At 36.6% G+C, this 10250-nt stretch overlaps 1 protein-coding gene across 1 annotated transcript in view; it reads left to right on the top strand.

The window, feature by feature from the left end:
- UBR2 (ubiquitin protein ligase E3 component n-recognin 2) overlaps nt 1–10250 on the top strand; it is a 140774-nt gene that overhangs the window by 113603 nt on the left and 16921 nt on the right. The window contains exons 32-36 of the mRNA XM_007936245.2: nt 2475–2636; nt 4335–4438; nt 5127–5205; nt 7641–7789; nt 7921–7976. Of these exons, the coding sequence (XP_007934436.1) occupies nt 2475–2636; nt 4335–4438; nt 5127–5205; nt 7641–7789; nt 7921–7976 (550 nt within the window). The remainder of the gene's footprint in view (nt 1–2474; nt 2637–4334; nt 4439–5126; nt 5206–7640; nt 7790–7920; nt 7977–10250) is intronic.

Here is a 10250-nt window from a genome sequence, read left to right as displayed (position 1 = left end):
TCTAGTTCCTGTTCTCAAGAGGAATGGTTTCAGTCTCTCTCCATTGAGGGTAATGTTGGCTGTTGGTTTTGCATAAATGCCCTTTATTATGTTCAAAATTGAGTTTTAGATAAAGGAATTTCCATTCTAGAAAAAGGAAGAAGGAAATTTTTTGAATAAAAAATTCCATATCTTTGCCTAATATATAACAATTAAAATTAATTTGCTTTGTCAGAGATGTAAAGGAGTAACTTAGAAACTTCATAGTATCTCAACTGTATTTCTTAATAATAGCTTTATATCAAAATCTCTCCTGTATACCTCCAAAGAGAAAGGGGATCTGTACTAGCTAACAAACAGGATGAAGAAAAGAATTTTTACAGTGGGATAAACCCTACAGAAGTAATCCTGTCCTTCTGTAGGTCTAAGAGGACCGTTGTTTTGTTTTGTTTTGGTTTGGTTTTTTGTGATTGACTAATTTTATTCAGCACAGTGTCTAGGTTTATCCATATTATTAGGTGTTTCACAGATTCATAGTTACTCTTTAATGTTGCATAGTATTCCATTATGTCTATGTACATAGTTTGTTTATCCATTCATCTATTGATGGTCACTTAGGTTTGTTTTGATCTTTCTGCTATTGTGACAATGCTGCAATGAACAGGGGTGTGTATATATATGTTCCTGTCATGGCTCTTGTTTCTCTAGGATATATACCTAGTAGTGGTATCATATACTATTTCTGTTTTTAACTTAAGGAAGCACATACCCCTTTCCGTAGTGGTTGTATCATTTTATATTCCTACCAGCAGTGTGCATGTGTTCCAATCTCCACACCCTTGCCAGCATTTGGTGGGTTTTTTTTTTTTTTTTTTTTTGGAGGGGGGGTCTTTTGCACTTTGCTGTTAATGCTGGGGTAAGATGATTATCTCGTTGTTTTGATTGCCTCTCTCTAATGGCTAATGTCAAGGCGCTCTGGTGGCATAGTGGATAAGGTATCTGGCTGCTAACCAGGTCAGTGGCTCAAACCCACCAGCCACTCCATGGAAGGAAGATGGGGTGATCTACTTCTGTAAAGATTTACAGACTCAGAAACCCAGTGGGGATTGCTCTGAGTCAGAAGCAACTCAGTGGCAGTGAGTCTGATTTTTAATGGCTAATGTTAGTGAGAATTTCTGCATGTGTGTGTTAGCTGCCTGAATGTCCTCTTTGGTGAACTGTCTGTTCATGTCCTCATCCCACTTTTTAATTGGATTATTTATCTTTTTGTTGTTGAAATGTTGAGGTTTTCTATAAATTTTATAGATTGGTTCCTTGTTCACTGTATCATTGCCAATTATTTTGTCGGTTCTCTTACCACTTTTTTGACAAAGTCTTTTCATGTGCATGTATGTTTAATTTTTAGGAGGGCCTAGTTGTCTAGTTTGTCTTGTGCAGTTTGTACCTTTTTAGATACATAATATGGCCCTAAAGATTGCCCTTATTTTTTCTTTCATGATCTTTATGGTTCTAAGTTTTACATTTAGGTCTTTGATCCATCTTGAGTTAGTTTTTGTGTATGGTGTGTGATATAGATCCATACATTTTTCTGCAAATGGATATCCAGTTTTGCTAGCACCATTTCTTAAGGAAACTCTCTCTTCTTCCCCTTTTAATGGGTTTTGGCCTTTTGTCAAAGATCAGCTGTCCATAGGTGGATGGATTTACTTCTGGGTTCTTAGTTCTGTTCCTTGAGTCTGTGTGTCTATCACTGTACCAATACCAGGCTGTTTGAGTACTGTGGCTGTATAGTCAGTTTTGAGATTGGGGAGTATGAAGCCTCCTACTTTATTCTTCTTTAGCAGTGCTTTCTTATCTGGGGTTTCTTTCCTTTCCATATAAAGTTGGTGGTTAGTTTTTCTGTTTCTTTAAAGAATTATAATGGAATTTGGATCGTGATTGCATTTTATCTGTAGATTGCTTTGTGTAATACTTACATTTTCACGATGTTATCTCTTCCTACAAGATGACCAACTATTGATTTTGAAGGTGTTAGTATTTGTCTCATTACATCCCAAGATTGTCTTGATTTCCTGTGTCAAGAAGGGTAACCCTAAACTATTCTACCTTGGTGCTTTCTAACAGATTGATACTATTGTTCTAGCACTATACTCATCGAGTTATATGAGCTACCCATAGCAAGTAGCCACCAGGTCATAGGGAGGACCAGATAGCACCGAGACCAAGAAATTTCTGTTAGCACTTTGTGAATGCTTGCTTGCAAGGAAGTCTTCTTTTTTTTTTTTTAATATTTTCCTGTTTCAGAAGTGTTAGCGCATTTTAATGATTAAAACAACTCAAAAATCAAAGTGACAGTGTTAAAAATAATCCAGTTAATTTTAGAATATTCATTTTTAACTACTTGTGGAAACAACTATTTCAAATGTTGAAGATTGTGGCTCTCATTGAAAAAAATTACCATTGTTTTTGATTCCTCATGTTCTCTAATTGTAAAGGTATTTTGATTCCGTTCAAGCTAAAGAACAGCGAAGGCAGCAGAGATTACGCTTACATACAAGCTATGATGTGGAAAATGGAGAGTTCCTTTGTCCCCTTTGTGAATGCTTGAGTAATACTGTTATTCCTCTTCTGCTTCCTCCAAGAAATATTTTTAACAAGTAAGTTTTGGTTTGAAAAAGTTTTATAATAGCAAGAGTTTGTTTTGAAGAAGATATTGTTGTTGTTGTTATGTGCCGTCGAGTCGGACCCAACTCATAGCGACCCGTCCTTGGGTTTCTGAGGTGGTATCTCTATGGAAGTAGACTTCCCCAGCCTTCCTTCCGAGGAGTGGCTGGTGGATTTGAACCTCCAGCCTTCTGGTTAGCAGTCAGGTGCCTTCGGCACTGTGCTAAACCAGGAAAAATTATTCTAGGTAATTACATGATGCTTTCCAGATTCTTTCTGAAGTTTCTATTTAGTCATTTCTTCTAGTCCACCTTTGGAATAATGATTTTGGTCTTTGAAGGTCACAAGCCAAGAATTTAACAGTTCCTTGTTGTTAGGTTCCTTTGAGTTGATTCTGACATTACAGTAATCTTATGTAAAAGTGTCTTGCTCACTCATAAATACTACAGAAGATATAAAATTACCATAGATGCATGAAACCTAAGTATCTTCTTTGTTTCTAAGGACTCTACATTAAATATCTGAACTAAATAGTCTTCAGGAATCTCCTTCATACTTCGAAAGAGATGCTCAGTAAATGAATAGGAGAGGCAATGCAGACTTACGTTACTGAATATTCTAACAAATTGAGTTTGGTTTTTTTTTTTTTTTTTTTTTTGCAGTTTATTAGCCAGAAGTAGCCTCAAGAATCAGACCAAAAATGAAAATTTCTTATGTTTCAAATGGAAAATTTTTGTAATTTCATAATTTTATGGTGCTTTTAATGAATATTGGTATAACTACATAAATACTAATTTAAGTTACATGAGTCATATTTATTCCTGTGCTACTGTTTGGATTCAATTCAAAGTGAAATCAGTTATCTTCGATTTTAGTGTGTTTATCTTATGCTACCACAAAATGTTTCTAAAATACCATTATATTTGAGTGTAAGGTCATCCTTTTTAATTGTTAAAAGTATTGTGCCAATTTATATCTGGATGTGGACTAGTGAAGAAATTAATCATTGTTAGATTAAGGATTAGCTGCATAGAAGATACCACCTTTGTTGGATTTCACCTATCACTTTTATGGTTCAAGTTTCATTTTTTTTCCCATGATAGTCAACAATGGCCTAGTATTAAGAACACAAGCTTGGAATCTGACATACATGAGTTTTGAATGCCAACTGTGTCCTTGTATGTCCTTACATATCAAGTTACATAGCTCTAAGCCTCAGTTTCCTCATCTATAAAATGGGGACAATAATATAACCTCTTTCATAGGAATATTTTGAAGATCAAATTAATTATTTTGATGATTAATTACTACTGTAACATAGTAAAAACTTTACTTAGTGCTTGTCACTTAATACGTACTCAAATATTACTGCTGGTGGTGATGGTGATTGTGATGGTCAAGATACATAGACTAGCAAATCCCAATACTGAAAAAATTGGATTTTTTGACAGATAATGTTATTGACATCATATTGACAAATAAATAGATTATGATTTCCATTGACAAATAACTATTCTGATTTTTTTTTTAATGCAACAACTTTTCCCCCTAGCTTTTTCTTTTTTTTTTACAAAATATTTTAAGTGTATTTAAAATATTATGCTCATGACCATTTAAGGGGTCGTTTTTCGGTATCTTAAAAAGTAAGCAACAACAATAAAATACTAAATGCTGTCTATAATCTTTTCTAGCAGGTTAAATTTTTCAGACCAACCAAGTTTGACTCAGTGGATTAGAACAATATCTCAGCAAGTAAAAGCATTGCAGGCTCTTAGGAAAGAAGAAAGTACTCCTAGTAAGTTCTGATGACCTGCTTTCATTCTTCCCTAAAGTCTGAGATTGTTGGAAAATGTATTTCCAGAGGAAACTGTTTAGAAGTGCTTTAAAAGTAAAACCTCCCATTCTAAAATTTGACTGAAATTTTCTTTGTCTTAATGAGCTAAATTTTACTTACTGCATTATTCCTTACATCTTAACAACACACAGCTTATGGTAAATGTATAATAAATATTCATTCATCCCCTCATTTTATTGAAGAGATTCTGGGGGGGGGGGAAGATGTAACTGAATGTCGAAGAGCTAGCTTTAGTTCTTGGTGGGCTGATGCACTTCATTGTTGGCATTTGCAAAGGCCTCCCAAAGTTGCATAGACCATGTGCTGCATTTTCGATCTTGTGGGAAAGCAATATGAGCAAAAATTTTTATCACTGGTTTTTACAGAAACAGAGTACCATATTCTTCCTTTTCCTTACCTTCCCTAGCTGTGTTCTAGTAGTTATACTCTTATTAGAGAAAGCGCAGGTGACTAAGATGCCTTGATCAATCAAAGCAATCATATTTTTCATGCTTTGTGTGGATCATGTGTCAGTTTAATTAAGGAAATGTGTTTTTTTATTATTTTTTAATTTCTCTGACCTGCATGACTGAGATAAATAGAATGACTGTGCTCTGTTGAATAATGGTATAAAATGCTGTTTCTGTAGATACTGCCTCTTCAAAAAATTCAGAACATCTGGATAAATTACAGCTCCCTGAAGGATTTAGGCCTGATTTTCATCCTAAGTGAGTATATTATTTTATTCCTTTTAAATGTGGCCCACTTGAAGTGTAAAGTTAATTCAGTGATTAGTAAGAATAGTATTTATCGAGCCAAAGAACAAAATATTATAGAACATTGATCATGAATTCTGAAGTTTTAGCATTACGTGAAGCATTCTGTATGTTGAGAAAAACTTAAGAACCATGTGTCGTGTATAACTCTTAACCAACCTCTCTGTGTCTGCATTGCTGGCTTCCTGCTGTACTCCTTTATCTGGTTCTCTTTGACAATATTTCTTCATTACACATAAACCCAACTGTTCATCTCCCTCACCACATCCTATGCTTCCTCAGACTTCCATTTCTGTTTACAGCCTCACCAACCTTTAAGTAACCCAGGATCGAAACCAGACTATTTTCAACATTTTCCTCTATACCCAGTTGGTTATAAAGTGTAGCATAGATTTAGGAGCTAGACTGCTTGGTTCATTTCCCACCACCACTTCTTAACCAGCTGTGTGACTGACTTTGAGTAAATTGCTTGACCTTTCCTCACCTGTAAAATGAGAATAGTAACACTGAGTTCATAGGTGTTATGAGGATAAAATGATGTAATACATGGAAAGCCACCTGGAAACTATGTCTGGACATACTAAACAACTCAATAAAAATAGTACTGTTAAGCTAAAATAGAAAAAACATTCATCTTCTGTTTCTCAGTCCCCACTCCCCCATTCCCAATCCTGTCTTTTAGTTTGTTTTCTTCTTGTATTTTCTTCCATATTTCTAATTAATATGCTTAATCTATTATCTTGATTTAACATTTTCAGACAGCCTCTTTGTGCTCAATGGTAATTTAGGATTAAACTCTTACTTCTACCCTATCCATGTCTTGCCAGTTTCCCATTAGATTTATGTCATAATTTTTGGTTAAATCAGTTGTCAGTTTTTACATCATCATAACTGTGCTTTCTACTGATAGAAGTTGTGTGTTATAATTATATTTTCTTCCCTGTAGAATTTTATCTTTCCTAAGGTTAATAATTAACATTGTTTTTACTTGGTTTCCTATATTTCTGACTCATAGCGACCCCTTCTTGGGTTTTCTGAGGCGATACCGCTATAGAAGTAAATTGCCCAATCTTCCTTCCGAAGAGTGGCTGGTGGGTTTGAACCGCCAGCCTTCTGGTTAGCAGTCAGATGCCTTAGGCACTACACGACCAGCGCTCCCATGTATATATTAGTAATTTTTTTTCTTTAAGTGTTTCAACAGATCTATCAAATGCCTAGCAGTAGTTTTTCCAAATTCTCAGGCCTATCCTGGGACCTTCCATGCCACGGCCCCCTGTTCTCCTCCATTAGTCAGGACGGGGGCACAGCTGTTAGCCTGAGACTTCCTTTGCCATGCTCCTCTTGATTTCTAGATACTCTATCTTAGATGATAGAATATTTAAAAGACCCTGCATATCTGAAAATATGTTTATTCTGCCTATATTCTTGATTGATAGTTTGAGAATAGAATTGTGGGTTAGATGTAATTTTTCATTTAGATTTTGATGGCATTATTTTACTAACTTTTAGCACCCATTGAGAAGTTAATACCATTCTGATTCCTGTTCCTTTGTAACTTTATTATTTGGGAAGCTGTTGGGATATTATCTTTATCCCCAATGTTCTGAAAATTCTCTGTGATATTCCTTACTGTGTGAATCTTTTTCATTCATTTTGCTAGGTTCTCAGTAAACTGTTGTATCTGAAGATTCATGACCTTCAGTTCTAACAATTTTTTATGTTATTTCTCTATTTCTCTTCTTTGAGGTGGTCCTAATACTGTCAGGTTACTGTTGGCCTCTTGAACTGATCCTTAAATTTTCTATGTTTTCTGCCTTCTGCATTGTCTGTTTTCCCTGAGTTACCTTTTTCTGTTTGTTTTGGTTTTTGGTTTGCCTGTTTCATGTTTGATACTTTCCTTAAATGTTTCATGATCTGTGGGTGACTATTCAGGAATAAGGCACTAAAAAAGCTTATTGAAACCTGATGGGCAAGGTGGAACTTGTTGAATTGTAAGCTCCACAGTAAGGTAATGAGGCTGCCAGCCTTTTACTTGGGATCCTACAGATGTCAGTGTTAGAACAGCTTCCTGAGGATTCCTCCCTTAAAAACTAATCTCTGACAGTGAGTATACATTGCTGATATTCTCAGAGCAGGAAGGGGAAAGGGTCCATGGGTCCCACAGTTTACTATGGAGATTTTCACCAAATACCCTGTGTCTCACCCCTGCCAACTCAAATAGAGCCTAACTTTTCTCAGGCAGGGATTATTTACACATCTGTAATCCCTTCTTGCATATAACTATTGATACATACTTAGGCAGTTAAATTCCAATGTAGTAAATCGTTTTTAAGAAACTCAGCCATTTGATTGATGTGAGCACCCTGTTTTGAACTAATTCTATACAGGAACCCTTATTCTGAGAGCATAAAAGAAATGCTAACAACATTTGGAACTGCTACTTATAAAGTGGGACTAAAGGTTCATCCCAACGAAGAGGATCCCCGTGTGCCTATAATGTGTTGGGGTAGTTGTGCATACACCATCCAAAGCATAGGTAAGAGGTTTAGAGCTGTGTCTCTTTAAGTCACAAGCAGGCATTGACATGAATTATGTGTAGAATCCTGTTTTTGAATGAGATGCGCATGTTAAAGATTCTGAAACCTGACAATATTGTGCTTTCCACAGAAAGAATTTTAAGTGATGAAGATAAACCATTGTTTAGTCCTTTGCCTTGCAGACTGGTAAGTTCTCTGTTTACTCAGTTTAAGGAAGGGTGAAGCGGGAATTAATTGATTCTGCCTTTTTTCATCTTAAAAACCTGGAACAGTTAATTTACATGTTACTTCACTCCTTTCATAGTAAAACCCATTTTTATTAAAGGGTATCGTGGTTTAATTTTTTATGATTTTTCTTATAAGTAGACTTTAGCAAGGAATTATACCTCTCGCTTCATCCAGAAGAAGGAGCTCTAGTAGCACAGTGATTAAAGCATTTGGTTGCTAACCAAAAGGTTGAAAGTTCAAACCCACCAGCCTCTCAGTGGGAGAAAGTTGAGGCAACCTACTTCTGTAAAGATTTACAGCCTTGGAAATGCTGTGGGGCAGTTCTACTCTGTCCTATAAGGTCATTTTGAGTAGGAAATTACTTCAGTGGCTATAGGTTTTCTTTTTCATCCAGAGCATGTGGTTAAACACTGGAGAAAATGGGGGAAGCAATGGCCTGTTACTTTCCTTTCTTGTAATGTCCTTGTCAGGTTTTGATATCAAAGTTATATTGTCTTTAAAAAATGTAATTTATTCTTTTAAAAATCTATTTCAAATTTACTTTTTTAAAAAGTATATAACCATTAAAAATGAACTACTTCCATTTTCTTGACTCCTACTCTTCAGACTTAGGCACATCTCCAGTCACCTTTTTCTACTGTTTCACAGGAGAAGGGACCCCAGAATACAGGGGCTTATCCTTCCATCTGTATCTGGATTCCATTCCTTCTCTTTCTTTTACCTCTCTCTCTCTTTTTTTTTTTTTTTTTTTTTAACCTATTTCTTTCACTCTCTCTCTCCTTACGCTTCCCCTGTGGATACGCATGCCCAGTTATCCCTCCTCTTACTCTCGCTCTTGGTGTTACCTTCCTTCTGTCTACCACTTCCACTTTTTCATATCTTTTTACCTTTTTATGACCAAGCCATTCTAAACCATATTTCATTTTACTATATAGGTAATCCATGTGTAGAAAAATATTTAAATAAGAAAAGCAAATAATAATAATAATATCTGCAGGTTTTTTTCATTTCACATCCTTCCAGAATGTTTGTTTGTGTGTGTGTGTGTGTGTGTATGATTTTATGCACTGCAAAACTTCTTTAAAGAGTAACATATAGTCTGTGCAGTGGGAAGTGTACCTAAGACCATGTACAGGATTGGCAGACAGTGGTTCTACAAGTGTATTTGTATGTTCTGTAAGAATTCTCAGGTATATAGTAGAGCTGACAAGGGACAAGGTTGTGGTCACTTCTTGGTCTCAGCCAGCTACCCAGAGGGAGCGAGTAGTTGAACCTGTGGGCTCGGGACCATAGTCGCACGGGGACATCAAGCTCAATTGGCATAACATACTACACAAAACATTGTTCCACCTCCTGCTTAGGCGAGTAGCGACCGGGATTGTAAAAGCTTGCAAGCAGATGCAACGATGGGTCTCTTCTCGTCCAGAGCAAAGAAGAATGAGGAAAACCAAAGATTCATGGAAACAGTTAGTCCAAACGACTGCTATACTATGCGGTCCACAGCCTGTACAACTATGAGACTAGAAGAACTAGACGGTGCCCAGCTACCACTGTCAACCACTCGGAGGGGGATCTATGTAGGAGATCCTGGATAGAGAGGGAGAACAATGTGGAACAAAAGTCAAAAATCATTTTGGAAAAAAAGCGGGGGGGGTTGAGGTTTGCTGGTCTGATAGAGCCTGGTGGAACCACTTAAGACTGTGGCCCCTAGCTGCCCTTCAGGTCTGGAATTGAACCCACACCTGTGGCTCCCAGCCAGACAAAAGAGGCATGTGAGTGGAACCTTTACCTGAGATAGATACACTCCTTGAAGGGAACAATCATGAGAGAAAGAAGGGCTGTTTATGCACAGGGAGACAGTTCAGGGGGCAGGAGTGCATGGAGGGGTGGACACAGGGAAGAGGTAACTATCGGGGAGGGAGTAGGAGGGGAGCTGTTGCATTGGGGTAAATTGTAGTCAATGTCATGAGACAGTGTATGTGAACTGCTGTATAGAAAGTGAATTTGCCCTCTAAACTTTCACTGGAATCACAATTTAAAAAAAAAAAAAGTAACATGTACTATGTCTCCAATTGCTATTCACTTTTCAACTCCCCACAATTTGGCTTTCACTTCTTAACCCTTTTTCACTTTTTGGAAATTGCTATTGTCAACTTTATCAAATGATCTGCTGATTATTACTTTGTTGTTGTTGTTGTTGTTAAGTGCCGTCGAGTCGTTTCCGACTCATAG

The sequence above is a fragment of the Orycteropus afer genome, unplaced genomic scaffold (genome assembly GCF_000298275.1).
Source record: "Orycteropus afer afer isolate SDZICR_OR568_19922 unplaced genomic scaffold, OryAfe1.0 scaffold00034, whole genome shotgun sequence".
Lineage (NCBI taxonomy): Eukaryota > Metazoa > Chordata > Mammalia > Tubulidentata > Orycteropodidae > Orycteropus > Orycteropus afer.
This window is presented reverse-complemented; position numbering and strand designations above follow the sequence as displayed.